General features: G+C 42.6%; 1 protein-coding gene across 1 annotated transcript in view; it reads left to right on the plus strand.

Annotated features, from left to right (window-relative positions):
- Positions 1-20,830, plus strand: part of USP46 (ubiquitin specific peptidase 46) — a 54,178-nt gene that overhangs the window by 19,295 nt on the left and 14,053 nt on the right. The window contains exons 2-5 of the mRNA XM_087827522.1: positions 2,956-3,036; positions 5,657-5,870; positions 7,536-7,765; positions 18,740-18,816. Coding sequence (XP_087683648.1) covers positions 2,956-3,036; positions 5,657-5,870; positions 7,536-7,765; positions 18,740-18,816 — 602 coding nt within the window. The remainder of the gene's footprint in view (positions 1-2,955; positions 3,037-5,656; positions 5,871-7,535; positions 7,766-18,739; positions 18,817-20,830) is intronic.

Raw genomic sequence — 20,830 nt, forward strand, 5'->3', positions numbered from 1 at the left:
GTGTCAGCTGGACAGTAAACGAAGTCCATCTACAACCTAAATTTCCCTTTGCTGTGTAGGTCATGTATTCACAAGTTCCGGGGATTAGGCCTGGGCATCTCTGGGAGACCATTTTTCTGCCTGTACACATATATGTAAAAGCATAAACAGGATAGTATATTGAGGCCCACCTACCCACCACTCAGCTTTCACAACACAGCTTCACCCCCATCCCTCACCCCTCCCCACGTCACCATTTGAGCCTTTGAAACAAATCTTAGACATCATCTGATTCATTTGTTGACGTTTCAGAACCGATGGTTGTTTAAAGAATCTTAGCTATGAAGGAGAGGTGAGTGGGAACTGGGGGAGATGTGTGGGAGAGCATGGATGGATTTTTAATAGGAGAGACACTTAAGCATGTTAAATTCTGATGGGAAGGATTTGATAGTAGAGGAGAGATTGGCCTCGGACAAAAGAGAGACCTCTATCATTAACTGGAGGCACGTAGGTTGGAGGGTCTGAGAGTTCGAAATTAAGGGAATTCCTCTCTGCTGGTTAGAAAAAAAAAATTTTTTTTCCTGTTGAGTGGGAGGCCATTGAGAAGGACAGAGGGGATGTTGAAGTTTTGAGGAGTTTGGGGAAAGTTGGAAACAGTCGTTACGGAGTGGAAAATGTGGGATGTGTTGAGGGCCACTTGGATTTGGTGAATTCTAGTGAATCCAGTGAGCTTGGCTGTGTGACTTTTCCCCTATAGCATTGTACATCTGTCTGGGTGTATGTTTATTCAGAGAAGGTAGATAATTTGGTTCTTACTGTGTTTTGTTTGTTTTTTTTGCCAGGTGGTGTGGCAAAGGACAGGGTAAGGGGCGTTTATAAGAGCCACTGAAATCACGATCCATGGACCCTGAGCAAGGAAGGCATTTGTACAGTGCTGGAGTCACAGATGGGCAGATATTTTGATGGGGTGTTTTTCTTAAATACTGCTCCCTGGGTCACCCTCCTTCTCCGACTCCCCCTCCAGTGGGAGAGTATTAATATAGGTAGAAAAAAGCAGACTCAATCCAGTAATTCCCAAATAGCAAAAATCATGGATTAACTTGAATATATGGCTAGCTCACAAAGAAATTTAATGAGATCTGACTCCATGTGCTCTACTCGTATATCTGACATTCCTTCTGGCCTCTAAGCCACATATACTAATGTTGCTTCAAAAAATGGCTGTAGGTGTATTTAATATGCATTGATTTATGATTGAGATGTAGCTTTATTGAAAATTTTTAGTGATTTTTGTCTATACCATAAAATCTTGCTGTAATATGGCAAGTGTTATTTTTAAAATTCAGCCTTGTATGTATATGGGGTCTCGTTGTTGTGAAGGCAGTGAAAACCACACATGCTCGCACATGACGCACACACGAGAAGGTAGTGAAACTGTTGTGCACACAGATGACCAGAGAATTCATCATCTCAGATGAGGGGTGAAGGAATGTAGATTGGTGGATCAGCATGTGGACCTAGCAGACAAGTGAAAACAGAGGATGTTAGGATAACTGGATGGAATGTGCTATTTCTGCTATGGTTCTCTTTGCATGGAATTGGGTTATTTTGCATTTAATGGTGCTTATTGACATGTGACCATTTTTGACTGGTTCTCGGCCCACTTTTTGGCTGTTTCTTCCTGTGACAGGAGATGCTAATTATATTAGTCCAGAATAAGTAGCAGCAGCAGATTTATTTTTTTAAATAAAATATCACAGTCTCTTTCTTTTTAAAATACCTTTCACCTAAATCTTGGCGATTCCATGAGCTGTGTGCCTTCCGTGATAGCCTGAGAGCGCGAGAAGGCTGTAGGATGGAGCCGTGGCACACAGGAGCCTGATCCTGCCCACCCCAAAGTCCCTACTCTGTGGCACTGAACTTTGCTCCCCTTTCCTGGTCCCAGCCGACTCACCCACGCCCTGGGGAGGCATGCTAATCAAGGTGCAGGACTCCTGGCCCTTAGTGGAGCGCAGTAAATGGTTTTGTTTGTAGGATCGCTCAGTATAGTATTTAGTTAAGATCACGGGCTTCTAAGTCTAGCCCTGGGGTTGAAGTCCCAGCTCTGCGACTGGTCCTTGGACAGATTCTTAAGCCTTCTGAGCCTTACTTTTCTGTCTGTTTAATGGGGATTATAATAGTACGTACTTTATAGGGTTGTTGTGAGAATAAATAGTGCAGTCCCTGGCACATGGTAGGAGTTCCCAGTATCTGTCATCATCATTGCGGTGGACTGTTAAACTTGGGCTCGCGTGGCTTACCAATTTGATGCATCTGGGACTTGTTAGGTTTTAAATTTTATTTCTCTATTATTTACAATATTCCTTGGACATCTCCTTTTCAGAGAAGGGAGGCTGCAACTGTCTACCTTCTCCCTCGCCCTCCACCATGCCTCTCCCTGGGGCCCCTACCCTGGTCTCCTGCTTTGTTTTTCTCCACTGCACTTACCACCTTCTGTCCAGTGGACTTGCTTTTTCTGTCTTCGTCCGCTGAAATGTGAGCTCCACGAGAACAGGCATCCACGTCTGCGTCGTTCCGTTGTGAGAGCCTGGCACCTGGTGGGTGTGTGATAAATCTTGATCAGAATGAAGAAATTGACTTAGAAAGTGATGGGATGATTCTACACACCACCGAAGATTATTAAAGCTGCCATGGCTCTCTGAGCTATTCAGAAGCTCTTAATGACAGTTTGCTCCTCTGCCTGTCTCGAACTCCTTTCACAGTAGGAGGTCATTGAGGCCAGGAAGAACAGGTTCAGGGACGGCTCAGTTGGATGAGAGGGCCTACGGCTGGTTTACTTCTGACCCCTTTTCTTTCAGCATGACCACTGAACACCGGGGCAGCCAGGGGAGATGCTTGTTTCAAGTGGTCTCTCAAGTATCATTTTACTTTGTCTATTTTACATACAACAGAGCTTTTGTTGTTTTTCTCTTTTAGGGCACCAATGCCTCTGCTCTGGAAAAAGACATCGGTCCAGAGCAGTTTCCAATCAATGAACACTACTTCGGATTGGTCAATGTAAGTATTTAAAAAATGTATTATTTTTATCAAACATTTTAGAGTACTTGAATCAACTCCGCTGCCATTTTCATCAACCGTTTTTAGATAATTGTTCATGTTCTTTAGTTCTAAGAGGTGGCACATGTTGGGGAGGGAGAAGTTTAGTCCAGTGTTTGAAAATGTAAGTTGTCGCTGAAAAGGGCTTAATTACTGCATTATTGGGTCAGGTTCTCATTTTTTTCCCACCTGTATTTTAAAGGATTTCCTTTGTACATACCTTTGAGAGAGGATGTCATTAACTTCTGTAGCCAAATCTGCCTTCATATGTTTTCTTTCCCTTTTTCCTCTGGGTAAATAGACCCCTCAGGCAGTCTTTGTTTCAGTATGTATCAGTACAGTCAGAGCTTTAACACTGTTACTGCCCCATCACCAGTAACTGTTTAATAGTATAACTTGGTGGTGGTACCTGAAGCAGGGGTGGGGTGTAGGGGACCAGTTCATCTCAGAATCCCTTGGCCTCATTTTACCCGTGTTCAGCAGTGTCTCCCTTGTATATGGCCAGACTCACCAGGCCCTGCTTCCTTGATAAGTTGATTATGACCGAGTAGTAAGGCGGCACCACCCACCATCCTCATGAGCATTCTTCCAATGTGGAGCTTTAAGTGACATCAAGTGTTAACTCATAAGCATAGGCACCTGGTTTTCTGGAACAATTGCCCTGAGCTTAGCCAGTCAGTCCCTAGGTGTGATAGGTAGTAATTTCCACTGGGGAGGCTGGAAATATTCTCTGCAAGTGAATGCTGCCTGCGATATAATGGAAAGAATGAACATTGGCTTCCGAGTAATACAGACCCAAGTTCTGTATTACTCCTGGCCTCCTGCAATCAGATCAGGGCCTACACAGTAATGTTTGGTGCCTCTCAAGCCCCACAGATACTCAGATGATTAAAGAGGGTTCTGCCTGTGCTTTTCACTAGCTGTGTGCTCTCAGGCAAGTCACTTGACCTCTCTGAGCCTCCTTTCCTCCATCTGTAAAATGGACATCATAATGGTTTCTACCTCTTGGTTTATAGTGAGGGATCAGTCAGAGCTCCTATTGAAGACCTTGACATGAGGCTGAGGTACATTGTGGACACTTGGTGAATGTTAGTTCCTTTTCTTCCCCAGGAGTTGTCCACTGGATCAAGACCAAGCAATACTGAAGGGTATTTGGGTAAAGGCAACCCATTGCGTAAAAGAGAAAAGAATGGAAGGGGAAGGTACAGGAATATAGGGCATCGTGTTGGTGAAATACTGACTTCTAATTTTAATACAATGTCTTTTTCGGACATTGTGCACAGGCCTCTGCTTAAGCTCTCTGGAGATAGCTATCCAAGTAGTGGGACTCCTGCCCTGGCCGAGGGAAGTACAAATGCAGACTAGGGGGGAGAAGTGAGGCCGCTTCCTAGTTTGTGGGAACATTGTGAGATCTACATTTATAGCTTTATGTTCACTTCGGATGGTAATTCATGAACATTCCAGCTTTTCTTTAAAAAGAGGTTTGTCTCCTATGACGAAGTTGTGTCCAAGTAGATTAAAATATGTAAAAATAGGAAATGTTCTGTCTTAGCATACGTGGAAATGTCACGGTAAGTATGGCGGAGCATCTGTCTGGCTCCTGGGTAAATGGCACGCAAGCCACCAGCCAATCCCGAGAAGGTGTTCGTGCTCTATTTCAATCTTATACAGTGTTTTGTTATCAATGGTGTTAATCTTGTTATTTCCTTAGGGTTTTTGTGTGTGTGTGTGTGTGTTTTCTTGTCATTTTACTATGTAGGAAACATTCCGAGGTGCTCGCCTCTGCTGTGTGTTTCCACAGCTGGTTTTCCAGCCAGTGAAAACCACTGAGATGATGATTTCCCCTCTTTAATCATCTGAGTATCTTGTGGGGCTTGAGAGGCACCAAACATTACTGTGCAGGCCCTGATCTGATTGCAGGAGGCCAGGAGCTGAGTGACAGTGTCACCGTCTTGGCAGAAACAAGCGCAGGGGTAATTTAGGAGCCACAAGGGGGGAGCTGGTGGGACCTGAAGGAGCCACCTCCTTGCCTCCGTGGCTCAGGAGGAAGCAAGGAAATGGGGTCTGCAGCCAGTGGGCAGGGGCGCTAGAATCTTGAAAGAAACACTAAAACAATGCCCCATTCAGCTAAGGCCGGTTCGTCTGAGCAAGTGGTTCCTAGTTTTTGGGTTTCTTTTTTATTTGGATTTTTATTTTTGCTGTCAGAGGAGTTTCGATGTGTTGCCGTGTGGCATCTTTTATTTAGCCAGCCGCCTTTCTGGGTCTCCTTGTTATGTCGAGTTTTTTCTCTCCTCTGTGTTTTTAGCACCAGAAGGTCTCTTTGGGTAGTCTCATCCAGGCAGAGATGCTGGGGGGCTAGCAAGGCACCAGGTCATGTAGACTCGTGCTCATCCCCCAGCTGGTCAGCTAGTCACCGGTTTCGAGTGGTTGACTAGCTCTTTGACCCGGCGAGCAAGACTCGGATGCCGGGAAATCCAGGCGGGCTCGTGGAGGGAGGGGGCCCTTCTCCCTCTCTGCACCTGTTCCCCAGGTAGCGCGTCCCCGGACCGTGATCTGAACTGTCCCTGTTGTCCCCTGGCAGTTCGGGAACACGTGCTACTGCAACTCTGTGCTTCAGGCCTTGTACTTCTGCCGGCCGTTCCGTGAGAATGTGCTGGCATACAAGGCCCAGCAAAAAAAGAAGGAAAACCTGCTGACATGCCTGGCGGACCTTTTCCACAGCATTGCCACGCAGAAGAAGAAGGTTGGTGTCATCCCACCGAAGAAGTTCATTTCCAGGCTGAGAAAAGAGAATGGTGAGTGGTGTGGAGATGCATGTGTTTAAGGTCTGAAATGAGGAGAATGGACAGTGCTGTGTATCCTCAAAATGAACCTTTTCCCCCCCCCCCAGGGGACAATAGGATGGCCCACTACTCAAATACAGGTTTTTTTTTTTTAAAGAAAAGATATATATTTTTTTCTGCCCAGTATACATAAACCAAAACTGGATTAAAATATGCTTAAAAAATTCAGATTTGTCACCTCCCTTTGGAATCATCTTTTTATTTGTTTCACAGTTGGAAGGCATTTTTTTTTTCTGGGTAGGATCATTGTAAGAGGGAAAATTGCCCAAGGCAGCCTTGTAAGTAGGACACTGAGTGGAAGAGATAGGTTGATGCAATAATTGAATAAAATACTACTCTCTTATAAACTTGTTATAAGTGATTAAAGTAAATGCATATTATCTAATCAGGGCCTCTACTGTTTTGAAAATAATACCTCTGGTTTTTATTTGCCTAAGACAATTAAAAGGATATTAAATTGATACCTTTCTATGATAAAAATGTCCTGCTTTCACCTGATTTTTTTCTGCTTTTTCTGTCTTTTTTGGGGGGGCAAGTGGTGGTAGAGACTAGGTTATTCTGGAAGTTTTGTGTTGCTAATATTTATGACTATAGAAATATTTGATATAGCAACTTGTGTTTCTTTGTTTTTTTAAAATATATCTTTATTGATTTCAGGGAGAGAGGAAAGGAGAGGGAGAGAGAGATAGAAACATCATTGATGAGTGAGAGTCATTGATCAGCTGCCTCCTGCACGCCCCCTACAGGGATTAAGCCCACAACCCCGGGCATGTGCCCGATGGGGAATTGAACTGTGATCTCCTGGTTCATAGGTCGATGCTTAACCACTGAACCACACCAGCGGGGCAACAACGTGTGTTTATCCTAGATTTCAGCCTTAGTCCAACAGATTTGCACAGCTAATCGGATGTTTGTTATATAAAGTCTCATTTAATTTGATTGCTGTCTCTTCAGTTGTTGTAGTTTATATGTACCAGAATAAAAATAATCGGAGAAGGAAGCAGAGCATGCCCGAGTCTCGTTGTGAACGTGAATAATAGTGAAGTCTCCCAGCTGCATTCATCTCTAGATCGTTTGTCTGTATGGCAGGGAACAGCAGCAGGCTCCTGGAAGCATCTGTATTTGGTTTCAGGATGCTATCGGATGGATACATTCTCACGTGCACCCCTCATCTCCCGTATGTGCTTCATCGAAGCTGCTTCTAGACTCGGCCAGGGTTCAGTATGATCTTTGGGAAGAGACTGCAGTTGCTCTGGATAAATTACAGAATGAATAATTGATCATCGGTGGTCACATCATATTTAAATATTGGTATTTTATCAGGGAACTTATCAAGTAATTTCTGCTTTTTTTTTTTTTGAAGAATAAAGGAATTTTGCTAGCTTTTTATCTACATGATGACTTTTAGGGAAGTTCAGTTCTTGGTGGGTGGTAAAAAATGGAAATAACCAAAAATTCTTTTCAGACTTACCTGTTGAAGCTGCAAAATAGAAATGAATGTCCTCCACACCTATCCCCGCTTTTCAGCATACAAACTGAAGTGTGGCATGTAAAACTGAGCATCTTCTTTTGCTTTTTAAGAGCCAGAGGTTGAAATAATGGCCTTCTCTTTTCCAGATCTCTTTGATAACTACATGCAGCAGGATGCTCACGAGTTTTTAAATTATTTGCTGAACACTATTGCGGACATCCTGCAGGAGGAGAAGAAACAGGAGAAGCAGAACGGGAAATTAAAAAACGGCAACATGAATGAACCTGCAGAGAACAATAAACCAGAACTCACCTGGGTCCATGAGATTTTTCAGGGAACACTCACCAACGAAACTCGATGCTTGAACTGTGAAACTGTAAGCATTGGTCGGGCTCTCATGCAGTTTGCTTGTGCATATTTGTAGAGGCCGTACTGTGTGTGAGTGCAGTGTGATATCAGAGCACCAGCAGTTGTCTTCAGTGTAAGTGGACATATTTATGTATATGAACCTAGGGTGCAAACTTTCGGAAGCATGTCTCCCTCTGAGATGTCTCCGCTGGCTAAAGTAAAGCGAGGAGGGCACATCTCAGCAACTGGATTGCTTTGCATCCTGGATAAATTTTAGGGTTCGCACATTGAACTGTGGTTGCAAGGAGGTTATGTGTGACTTAGACCATCTCCCCAACTTGAAGGAAATGAGCAGTGTGGTGTGGTGGACCTGAAGTCAGAAGACAGGCTTGACTACTGTAAGTCCTTATATCACTGTTGTGGGGGCTGGGTGAGCGTATGTGTTTGGATGAGTGTGGCACATGGTGGGCACTTAGTGTTAGATGAATTTGAAGACATGATCTCCAGAATATGATTCTGGATGTCATGTTTGCTTGTCATATTTGATTTAATTTTGTAACATAGCAGTTAGAACCTGGCTCTAGAGCCAAGCCGCCAACTTGGAATGTTGGCTCAGCCACTCAGTAGCTGTGAGACCCTGTGCAGACTGTCCCACCTCTTTGTCTTCACTCTTCTCATCTGTAAATTGGGGATAATGAGAGGGCCTATCTCATAGGGTTGCTGGGGGATTAAATGAGTGAACATTTGTAAAACACTTAGAACCATGCTTGGCACATAGGGCGTATGCAATAAATGTCAGCTGTTATTACTTACGATAATTACTAGCAACATAGGAAGCCTGTGGGCTCATCAGGAGTCTCAGAGTTTCTTGACATTGTATGAAAAATCCTTTAGGATTGTGCATTTTTTTCTGGGGAGAGAGTAGTTTTCATCAGATTCTGCAACAGGGCTATAGCACAGAAGTAGTTAATATATGTGGATTTAATTGGAAGGCTCTTTGTTTTTTGACAGTCTTTCTTCTGTCCTTTTAAACAATTTTGGAATCAACACTGGTTTGTTCATTGTAGAAAAAATTAGAAAACAGAGCTAAGCAAAAAGAGACTAAAAGTCAACCAGCAGTCTCCCCACCCACAGATGATAAATTTATAACATTTTCTAAAAATTGTGATCGCATTAGCCCAGAGATAACCACATGAACATTTTCAAATATGCCCTGCCAAAGCATTTTCTGCATGTACTTATCTACCTAGAGACCTTTCCTCCTTCCTGTCTCCTTCTGTTTCTTTGTGCTTCATATTCCAGTACATTCAGATGAGTACAGAATTAGAATAGTATAATAAATCCCGTGTGTGGATTGCCTACGCTCAGTGATTGTTAGCACATCGCCCGTCTTGTTCATCTCTTCCCCGCACCCTCTCCCCGTCATCAAACTGGTCTATTTTTAAGCAAATTTCAGATTACATATCATGTCACTTGTAGCTTCTTCATTACTTTGTTCTGTATCTCTAAAATGGGTGGGAACCGTTTTTCTGCCAAGAGCCATTTGGATATTTATAACATCGTTTGAGGGCCATACAAAATTATCAACTTAAAAATTCGCTATGAAAAAAGCTCCTAGATTTATTGAATTTTGAGTCCTGCCTGCGGTTGCCTTGGCAGGGCTGGATCAAATGGTTTCACGGGCTGTGTATGGCCCGTGGGCCGGACATTCCCTATCTCTGCTCTTTTTATTTTAAACGTAAGTACAATTACTTTTTTAAAAAATTTCTTTAAATCACTATTCAGTGTTCAAATTTCTATGAAACTTTTTCATTTCTTTTTTTTTTTTTAATAGTCGCTTAATTCAAATCAGGATACATACATTATCCACACATTGCACTTGGTCAGTCTGCATCTTAATCTATAGGTGACCCCTCCTCCATTTTCCTTGCAATTTATTTGCTGAAGAAATCAGGTCCCTTGGAATTTCCTGAATTCTGGAAACATCTGTGGTGGTGTTTAATATGCGTAGTAAATGGCAGTATGTTACCACCCTACTCTCTGTTTTTATTTAACACACCTATTTTATATTTCTTTTTCTCTCACCTGCTTTTGGATCAATGAAATATTTTTTTTTTTTTTTTAATTTTTGAAATAAGCACGTTACTAAATTTATCTTGTAGCAAGTACTCGATTTTCAGGGAGGCTCAGTTTTATTAGTATTTTCTTTTTTGTCTATGAACAGGTCAGTTGATCCCCAAAAATGCAAATATTGCATCTCAAATACTTGTATTAAAAAAGCTATTACCTAGCCTGTTTCTTCCTGCAGGGTTACCGTAGATGGAAAAGCCTGAGCCTGAAGATTTCTCTGGAAATTTTGGGTGATACTGTAGTTTGTGACCATGGGATTCCAACCACTTATAGGTGGTTTGTGGAAGTGAATGCGTGTGTGGGTATGTCTTTCGGGAGGACGGGGCAATCAAATTTATTCTTACATTTATTCCTCCCGAAATGAGTACTAGATGATTTGAGGCAAGAGTGTTTCTTCCCTGGAGTTTCTTGGATAATCACTTCCATTTTCTTAGATCCTTCAACTGAACAAGATCCTAGGAGTTGTCTACTCTTCTCTCCCTGTCGCTCGAGTCCCTTCAGTGTCGTTATAGCCAGTTGGTCACCAGCGTCCACTGGACCCTGTCCAGAGGCAGGGAACTCAATCTCCTGAGGAGATGCACTCCGTTTTTAGAAAGCTCTCTAATGTTAGAAAGCTCTCTACTTTCTAAGAAAATACATAACCTGCAGGCTTTTTTTTTGTTCTGTAAAATGTTGAGGACTTCTTGTAAAAGAACACTTAGCTGTGAAGTTTTTCTGCCCAGGATGAGAAACACTGGCCCTCCTTTGAGCAATGTCCTCTGCTCAGGGCAGGCAGCCTTTAGACCAAACTTCAGTCAGAATTGCCAAGACCCACATTTGTGAAATCTCACAGTGGGATTAAACCGCTCCAGATCCCTAGCAGCAAATTAGCCCCCGGGGGAGCCTTGCCATTGTGGCTGCCTGGCTGCTAGTTCCTCCAATTGTGGAAAACTCATTGTGGGAGCCTTCATGTTTACAGAAAACAATAATTTTTTTTTTCCTGGGTCTCACCCTTTGTAAATGTTGCTTGTGATTGCTGTACAAATGTCAACTGCCGGATTTTTGGAGAAAAACAGTTTCATTCTGCAGTAGACCTGGAGAAACTATTTTAAGGGGGTAATTCAGTGCTGACTTCCCTCGGTAGCCTTGAGCAAGGCGCCTCAGAATTGAGGCGCGGGGGTTTACAGAGCAGCCTCAGCTCTCCCTTGGTGGTTCTTTGCTTGGGTCATAAGATTTGCAGGGCCAGTTGGAGCTTAATTTTGTTGTTGTTGTTAATTTCCCCCCTTTCCATTAAAACTGGGTTTTTGCTCTGCAAACCTGTGGTTTTCAGTTGCTTCTCAGTGGCTTTAAGACACGTCTCTGTCTGTCCCTGGAACCAGAGTTTGTCTGAAGAACTGCTTTATTAGGTACCAGTGGTACAGCTCCTTCTTGCTTTGTTTGCAGGGGTCAGAACTGATCCAGTGGAGCTTCTGAGCCCTTCACGGACGTGGGCGGGGTGGGCAGGGCGGCCGGGTGCGATCGAGTCCCTGGGATTCAGGTGGGATGTAGTTGCAGCTTGTCCCAAGCCCGCCGTTTGGCACCTCTCTGAGCCAGGGCATTTTCAGTTCCTGGCTGAACAGCGTGGTCACCTTTTCTACTAAGCCCAGGAAAGGAGTCACATTTGAATATTATTTTAGTGACTCAGGAACTTGATGAAGCTCATGATTTATATGTACGCACTATAAATTAATTTGTTCTGTTCATTGATTTGTAATTATAACTTTAAGAAGAAGGGCAGGTAGGGTCTCTTCCACCCTTCTTGTTTTTGGTTTGTTAACCTCACCTGAGCATATTTTTTCCAACGTTTTTCAGAGAGTGGAAGGGAAGGAGGGAAGGAGGGGGAAAGGGGTGGGGGGAGAGAAACTCCATGTGAGAGAGACCCGTTGGCTGGTTGTTTCCTTCACATGCCTGACCGAATTGAGGGGCGGGTATCGAACCACAACACAGGTACTTGCACTTGACCAGGAATCAAACCTGTGACCCTTCAGTGCGCAGGCCAATGCTCTAACCACGTAGTCACACCGGCCAGGGCTCTTCCACTCTTCTTAAACTAGAGTTTTTGGGGATCCCCATGCCCAGAGTGGGGGGGAAGAAAGGAGAATAAGATGTAGTCTGTACTTGCTGAGAGTATTGGAGTCTTAGTGATGTGTATGTTTCCGTGGAGACAAGCTGGATTTTCATTTAGACCAGAATGAGATCCTTGTGGGTGGGAAGAAAATGGTTTTCTTTTCTGGGAAGAGAAAAAGAAGAAAAAAAATTGCTTGATCACTCATTGCTTTTGACTGTGTCAGTCTGGGCAGGGAGAGAGAGAAAGCCAAGTGGGAGTGTTTAGTGCCATGTTTTGATACCCCCAGCGGGGTTGATGCACCTGAGCAGTGGTTTCTCACGCTCTTAATTCTGGAAGCAGTTTGCACTGGGGATTGAGAAACTTACAGTAACTTTGCTCAGTTAGTTAATTAGATTTGTACCTTTCCCCCCCTCTCCTAAAACAACTAAGTAGAGAAAAAGATTTCTGTCTAACAGGAGACAATGTTTCTTTGTTTTTGCTCCTTTCCAGTTATAAGAGTTTTAGTAGAACCTGATCCTAGCTATCTGAGTTATGTATGATTCCAGTTGGCTAGAATACTCTCCCCCTCGCCTCCCCCCACCCCCGCCCCAAGAAGGACCATTTGGGTCTAGAGAAATTTCTGCTAATTAAAAAATATAATACCTGTGGATTATTTTAAGAAAATAGAATGGTCTGGCTGGCGTGGCTCAGATGTGGAGCATCAACCTAGGATCCAGGAGATCGCTGTTCGATTCCCAGTCAGGGCACATGCCCGGGTTGCTGGTTCGATCCCCAGTCGGGGGCGTGCAGGAGGCAGCCGATCAGTGGTTCTCTCATCATTGATGTTTCTATCTCTCCCTTTTCCTTTCTCTCTGAAATTAATAAAGACATTTTAATAAAAAGAAAACAGAATGTAACTCACTCCGGTAGCTCAGTTGGTGGAGCATTGTCCTGTATACCAAAAAGTTTGCAGGTTCAGTTCCCGGTCAGGGAACATATTTAGGTTGCAGATTTAACCCCTGGTTTGGGCACGGACAGGAGGCAACAGATCGATGTTTTTCTTGCACATCAATGTTTCTGTCTCTCTCCCCCTTCCTCTTTCCCTAAAATCAGTAAAAAACAATACCTTCTGGTGAGGAGTAAAAGAAAGTAAGAAAGAAAACAATATATAAAAAGATAATCATTCATAATTCTGCCACCCAGGTATCTCTGTTGGCATTTAGATATCTTCTCTCTTGTTCAGTTTTTTGTTATTTATTCATTCATTTAGTAAATACTTATTGGGTACCTACTAAATGCTGAAAATTATTTTAAGTATTAGGGTTATAGCAGTTAAAACAAACAGAAAAGATAGCCCCTGCTCTACTCTTTACTAATATATTTATATATTTAAAGCTATAAATTTTCCTTTAAGCACTGCTTTAGCTGCATTCCACAAATTTTGATATGTGTTGTCATTAATTCAAAATATTTTCTAATTTTCTCGTGATTTTTTTCTTTGATCCATGTATTACTTAGCAGTATGCTGTTTAATTTTCAAATATTTGGAATTTTTCTAGATATATTAATGTTATTGATTTAGAATTTAATTCCATTGTGGTTAGGGAATATATTCTGTATGATTTCAATCCTTTTAAATTTACTGTGACATGTTTCGAGTCCTAACACTTGGTCTGATCTCTTAAGTGTACTTGAAAGCAGGGTCTCTCAATCTTGGAACTTAACATTTAAGATCAGATAATTCTTTGTTGTGGGGGCTGACCTGTGCATTATAGGTTGTTTAGGAGCATCTCTGGCGTCTACCTGATAGATGCCAGTAGCATCCCCCAAGATGTGACAACAAAAATGTCTCCCAACATTGCCAGATAGCCCCTGGAATGCCGTTTCCCTTGCTGAGGACCACTGAGTTGAAAAGAATGTATATTTTGCAGTTGTTGGACATGGTATTCTATAATTGTCAGTAGGTCATGGTGGCTGACAGAGTTATTCGGATATTCTGTGTTTTTTTAACTCCCACCCCCAGTTTTTCATTCAGTTGCTGAGAAAGGGGTGTTAAAATATCTAACTCTGATTGTGGAATTGAATTATTTCTCCCTCTAATTCTGTCAGTTTTTGCTTCATGAATTCTTTACTCTTAAAAACAACTTTAAGGTATAACTTATATACCATGAATTCATGCATTGCTTTTTTAAAAAAAGTAATTTGTTACTTTTGTGTAACTATCATCATAGTCCAGTTCTAAAACGTCTCCATCACACCGGTAAGATCCCTCGTATCCGGCAGTTAATCTCTGTTGCAAGCCCCAGGCCACCACTAAGGTGCTTTCTGTCTTTAGATATTTGCCTTTTCTGGACATTTCATATAAATGGAATCATGCAACATGTGGTCTTTTGTGTCTGATTTCTTTTACTTACACAACATTTTTGAGGTTCATTTGAATTATAGCATATGGTTGATTCGTTTTTATTGGTGAATAGTGTTCCAGCTTCATGTATTTTTGAGACTCTGTCAAGAAGGGCTTCTGTATTTTTTTACTATGTTTTTTTTAGTAAATTGACCCAATTATTAGGAAGTGTCCTTTTTTATTTCTTACAATAATTTTTTATAAAACATATTTTATCTGATACTAATAGAGCCCTCTACAACTTATGTTAACTCTTTGCATAGTTTATCTTTTTCCATCTATTTACTTTCAACCTATCTGTGTCTTCACATTTAAAGTTTAGCTTTTATGGACAGGATATAACTGGTCTTGCTTTGTTTAAAAAAAAAAAAATCCATTCTGCCTTGTCTCTCTTAGCTGTGATGTTCATTGTATTCATGTTTAATATAAATACCGCTGCGGTTGTGTTTGGGCTCCCATTTTATTATTTGTTGGCTGTTTATTTCCCCTCTGTTTTTCCTTCTCTGCCTCTTAAAAATATTTTTTGAATATTTATGTTGTTTTTTTCATGGTTGCTCTTGAGATTACAATATACATGCTTCACTTTTTACATTTAATAATAATATTTCACATAAAACAGAGAGCTATCCCCTCTGTCCCCACCCTCCCTTGTCCTTGATGCTACAGCTGTCGTATGTATTACTTTTCCCTTTGTCGTAACCCCCACAGGACAATGTCGTCGTTTCCATTCCGGATGCTCCTCTGTCGTTCTTGAGGATCTGGATTTCTATCTGGTGTCATTTCTCTTGAGCTTGCAGAACTTGCTTTAACCTTTTGTGTAACACAGTTCTGTTAATAACGAACCCTCTTCGTTTGGCTTTCGTTCTTGAAGGATATATTCGTGGGATATTACAATTCTGCATGGATAGTTTTTTCTTTTAGCACATTAAAGAAGTTGTTCAGCTGTCTTGTGGCCTCCATGGTTCCTGATGAGAGATCAGCTTCCCACTAAGTCATTCTGTAATGGGTTGGTTTTTTCTAGATGTCTTTACGATTTGCTTTTTACTTCTGGCTTTCAACAGTTTGACTCTGATGTGCCTTCTTTGTATTTATTTTACTTGGTGTTTGTTGAGTATCTTGAAATCTATAAATGTATGTCTTCCACCAAATTTAGGAAATATTCAGCTGTTTTCTGCCCTATTCTTTTTCCTCTCTTTCTTGGACCCTAATTACATGTATAATATTATCTAGCAGGTCTCTGAGTATCTGTTAATTTTTAAGTCTTTTTTTTTCTATCAGTGGATAATTTCTATTGATTTGTCTTCAAGTCCACTTGCTCTTTCCTCTCATTACCAGTTTGCTGTTCAGTTCATCCAGTGTATTAATTTTTCAGTTTTGTAATTTCCATTTGATTTTCCTTTTTTCATGTTGTTTCTATTTCTCTGCTGAGATTTCTTTTTTGGGTCATTGGGAGTATATTTCACTTTACTGAAGATAGTTATAATAGCTTCTTTAAAATCCTTGTTTTCCAGTTGCAACATCTGGGTCATCCTAGGATTGGCCTTAGTTGTTTTATTTTAGAAATGTCTTCCATTTTCCTGGTTCTCACATATTGTAAATTTGGATTGTGTCTAGGACACTGAGAATGTTAAGTTTGAAATTCTGGGTTCTGTTATTTTCCTTCAATGAGTATTGAATTTTTTTAGTTTCAGCAGGCAGTTATCTTGGTTGGACTCAAACTGCATCCTCTGCTTCTTAGGCAGCAGCTTGAATCAGGTCAGGCCTTTCGTCTCTAGCCCAGTCGTGTGATTATACTCTGGATATGTGCCGCTCAGGGTCAGCCAGAGATGTGGGCAGGCAGAGTTGAGGATACCTTCTAGATTCTTGACTTTCAGTCCGGCGGACATGGTTTCCCAGATCCAGTTTCCCAGATCCAGTTTCCCAGATCCAGTTTTCTGTCTCCTAGACCAGAAAGACTGCACCCCGCCACTAGCTATGTGAAAACATGACCTCGTTCTGTGCAACCTCTTCAAGTGTGGACTCCCCGTCTGCCTGTTTGTGTTGCCTCTCCAGTGCTCCCAGGTAGCTACATTTAGTTTATAGTTACCTGAGTTTTTAGTTTTCTGGAGGAGAGTTGGAATCCCAGGATCTTAGTCATTACTGAAGCCAGTCTTCTGAACTTTGATTTTAGTCTGTGGCAAACAGACAACAGACATGAAAATGACATATTTATAATGTTAAATACAGTAAGCTCTCCCTTAACGTCATCTATACTCTCTGCGACTTTAGCACCGTAATGTATAATGGAACCAGTTTACCATCGGCTAATTGATATAAACAAGAGTTAAGTTCCTATGGCATCTCATCACTGTTATAATGAAACGACGTTGAACGAAACCACGTTATTCAAGGACCTGCTGTGGTCATACTGGTTATCTGTTGCTGGGTTGAAAACCACCCCAAAAGCCTTAGACCTAAATCAGCTCTGATTTATTGTTATCATTCATGCAGCTATGGACTTGGCTGAACTTGTGTGTTGGTATTTCATCTGGCTCACCCGTGAGTCTGCAGGCCAGCTGGGGCTTGGCTGTAGGCTGAGCTTGGCTGGGTACCTCCGTGAGAACAGCTCTGCTCCATGGGTCTCGTCTTCTTGCTGGGAACAGTGGGCTAGCCTGGGCCAGCCCTTCTCATGGTGATGACAGAAGGGCAAGAGAGCCATTTCACAAGTGCTTATTCAAGCCCCTGCTTATACCATATCTTCTAGCATTCCACTGGCCAAAGTGCGCCACGTGGCTGAACTCAGAATCAGGGGCGGGGGAAACGTACCTCTTGATAAGAAGATCTGTAAAGCCATGTGGCAGAGACGCTGCTACAAGCAGTGGTGAGGATTTGGGGCCTCTCATGCACTCTCCCATAGCAGTCATAGGTGCCGTAAAAATTAAATTAGGGTGATAGCGACAAGGGTGTGTGTGTGTGTGTGTGTGTGCGTGCGTGTATAAATATACAGGGTAGGTGAAAGTAGCATTATAGTTGCTCATATGGAAAATGATACAATAATTAATAAATAATATAAGAATAAAACCTGTGTTTTCCATACTCACCATTGTAAACCTACTTTGCCCACCGCTGTATATAGGCCTTTTTTAATACAAAATTGGAATTAATTTACATAACTGTATAGCCACCTTTTTCATTTAATATGATACCCATAATGTAGTGTAAATTGTTTCCAACTTTTTGACCATCTTATGCCATTTAAAATTTTCTACCCCTCTGTGATTTGTTGAGTGCTTACTTCCTAAAGCACTTTACATGTATTATTTATATCACCTTTAAAACAACCTTATGAAATAGATACTTGTACTGACCTCACTTTACAGATGAGGAAACTGAGGTACAGAGAGGCTTAAGCAACTGGCCATAAGTCACCCACTTTAATACGGGGCAGAGATAGGATATGGAGCTGGGCAGTCCGTCTCAATACATAAAAGACTGTATTTATGTCTCTGACTATTTCTTTAGGTAATTCCCTAGCAGTGGCGTCTTGGGTCGTAGGGTAATTGTCACGTTTAAAGGAGTATTATTTTCATTTTGCTGCCAATTGACTGAGCACCTCAAGGTTGTTGCAGGAATGATTTGCCCCTCCCACTCCAAGACAGTAAAATGCTAGGCTTGCTGGAGAACTGCTGGAATATAAACACTTCCTTGGTGAACATCAGTCAGTAGGACGCCCGCATTGGTGCACGTGAGCCGTGGAGGGCCGAGGAATAGCCCGGGCCAGGGAACCAGCCTGCCGAGAGCGTCCGCAGTGTGGCCAGGGGAGAGTCAGGGCTCCAGGTCCAGTCGTCACAGCTAGCACGGGGTCCTGCAGGTGATGACCACGTCTTATATCAAGGACAGCTGCACGTGTAGCTAGTGGGACTCCTACCGGTCATGCATTAGGCTCCCTGCGGTTTGAGTGCCCAGGCACAAGGGGGGGAGGGAGTGATTTCAAGGGACTGGCAGAAAGTGCAGGCAACCTAATGAAGGAGTGATCCCCGGAGCAGTAGGCTTTCTAAGTCTCTTGTCCTTTCTCCATTTTTTTTTTTTTTTTTCATTCTGTCAGTCTGAGCTGTTTGGACATCTGGCTGATACCTCTGATTTTGGAACAGTGGAGGAAACGAATGGAAAGGGAGAGAAATCTGGTTGAGTTTTAATTATTAAAAGTTCCGAATCAAAGCTGGGATAGAGATAGGATTAAATTGAAGCTTTGAGCTTTTCTGTAGATTGGTTGTTTTCAAGGTAATTCTGGTTGCCAGTGACTATCCAAAGCAACATACCATTTTTACTGCAGTTACGGTTTTTGGTTACCTGTAAGCGTTCGAGATGCTATGTCTAGTGTGTATTTTGTGCCTAAGACTTTTTTTTTCCTTTTTTTGCTTCAGGTTAGTAGCAAAGATGAAGATTTTCTTGATCTTTCTGTCGATGTGGAGCAGAATACATCTATTACCCACTGCCTAAGGTAACCTTGTGAATTTTAATTGTGGTCTGAGCTTTTGATCAGGCTAATAAATAAGTGGGGGAAAATATCCTATATTTCCTCAGGAAATAATCTTCCTTTCTGTTAAACCAATATAACCCTATTTTCTGTTTCTTTTCCAAGAGAGATTAAAAATAAGTATATGTGGCCTGGAGAAGGGTCCTGCTGAGAAGAGAGTCTCGAGTGGAAGCCTTTAGTCATTAAGTTTAAAAATACGTTTCTAATCTTTAATCTTTAATACAGATGTATTGAAGGGGCTCTCCTCTCTCTCCCTCCCTCTCACACACACCACACACATACAGTCAATTACACGATTAAGTTAATAAGTGCTATAGATGCCTGCCATTCCTTTCTTTTTCTAAGCTGATCTGTTATTTTAAAAATCATGCACTTGTGACCTGAGAACCAATGAGGAATTTGCCTTTTCCTCCAACGTCCAGATTGTATGGAGATCATTCATGGGAAAAAATTGCTCCTCGTTAGGGTTTAGTGGAGGTAAGGAACCCAGAGTGTAAGAACACTACGTGCCTGGGATCCCTGGGATCATCTCTATAGCTATTGCATATTTAAACTGTGCTCAAAATTGATACAAAGACACGGTTTCCTTTTTCCCGCCTCACCTCTTTATTCTCTGCTTTACAGCAAGAGGTTGTGAGTGCTTCTAATTAGCTGGGCCCGGTTCTGGACACTGGAAGTAGAGGAGCGAGCACCAGACACGTATCTCGCCTGCTTACCTTCCGGCGGGGTCCACAGGCAGTGATCGGGGCTTTGAGGAAATGAAACAGGTCTAGAGAGTGAGGGGGCCAGTGTAGACAACCAGCCGGGCAGGTGGGTCTCCCATTGCTCAGGGTACTGCAGCTCAGAGACGCCTTATGGTGTCCTGGCGAGGCTCTGCTGATGTTTATCAGTGGGAGGAGGGTGACAGAGTTGCTCTTTCAGGAGCGCAGGTGACTTGGAACATTTTAGATGTAGGTTAAAGAGACTGCTGTGGCGGTGACTGTAAGAAAGTCACCTTGCAGGGCGAAGGCGCCAGCTGCAGCGTGGAAGAGCTTGGTTCATCTGGGTGTAATGTACTGCGTGAGCTGGGGGCAGATTGCTCTCCCATCCCCCAGGGGTCTGACCCCCCCCACCGCCCCCCAACACTGTGCTGATGATTACCTCAGCATTCCTGTTGGTTTCGCACATCAGCCCTGTCTCCAGATGCCTTAGGTCTAGGGGTCTAGGACAAGTTTGTTGTCTCTGTTTGCAGAGTGTTTTGTAGGCCAGAAAGGCCTCTTTTTCCTCTGAATGGTCCCATTTATGGAATGGGTTTTTAATCTTCTTGTGAAAAGAAGCCAGTTTTTACTTCCCCAGTGTTTTATGCTCTCGTGATAGAAGTGGTTGAGGTTGTGCTAACGTTAGTCGCAGATGAGGGGATGGGAGGAAAGATATTTGTCCACGCCCCTTCTTTGAGAAGGGTAGAGTTAGGGAGAGTTTGGAGATAGGTTGACTGCTCCTCCTTCCTTCTCAGTATTTTCTGGGCTGTTCAAAAGGGCAGATGGCAGTGGCCTTAGCTTTGAGGACAATCAGGTACAGGGCTAATGGTTCATTAAAATTTCAACCTTTGGGAACCTTGTTATAAAGAAACATAACCCAGATATGTGTTCTTTTTTTGTTTTTCTGGAGAAATGTATATATTGGCCGTGCATACCTGAGGAAGGCAGGCTAGAGGCATTTGGAGATGTTAACGCTGGGGTGGGTGAGTAGGAAATGGCCTCAGTACCTTTGAAACAACGCGATGTTCTCATCTGATGGGACTGTCCAGGCTGATCCTGAAGTGCCTGCCCGTCCTCACTTTACATCATCCTTAAACTAGACCTTGACTGACTGACCTGTCCCTGCCCTCATGCCTGCCTAAGGTCTCACCTCCTGCTGGGTGTTGTCATGGATCACTAAGAGCCCTGGGATGGGGGCGGCAGCTTCCCAACTTCCCAAGAGAAAGATGGATGTTCAGGAG

The sequence above is a fragment of the Miniopterus natalensis genome, chromosome 1 (assembly GCF_054644295.1).
Source record: "Miniopterus natalensis isolate mMinNat1 chromosome 1, mMinNat1.hap1, whole genome shotgun sequence".
In the NCBI taxonomy this organism is placed as follows: domain Eukaryota; kingdom Metazoa; phylum Chordata; class Mammalia; order Chiroptera; family Miniopteridae; genus Miniopterus; species Miniopterus natalensis.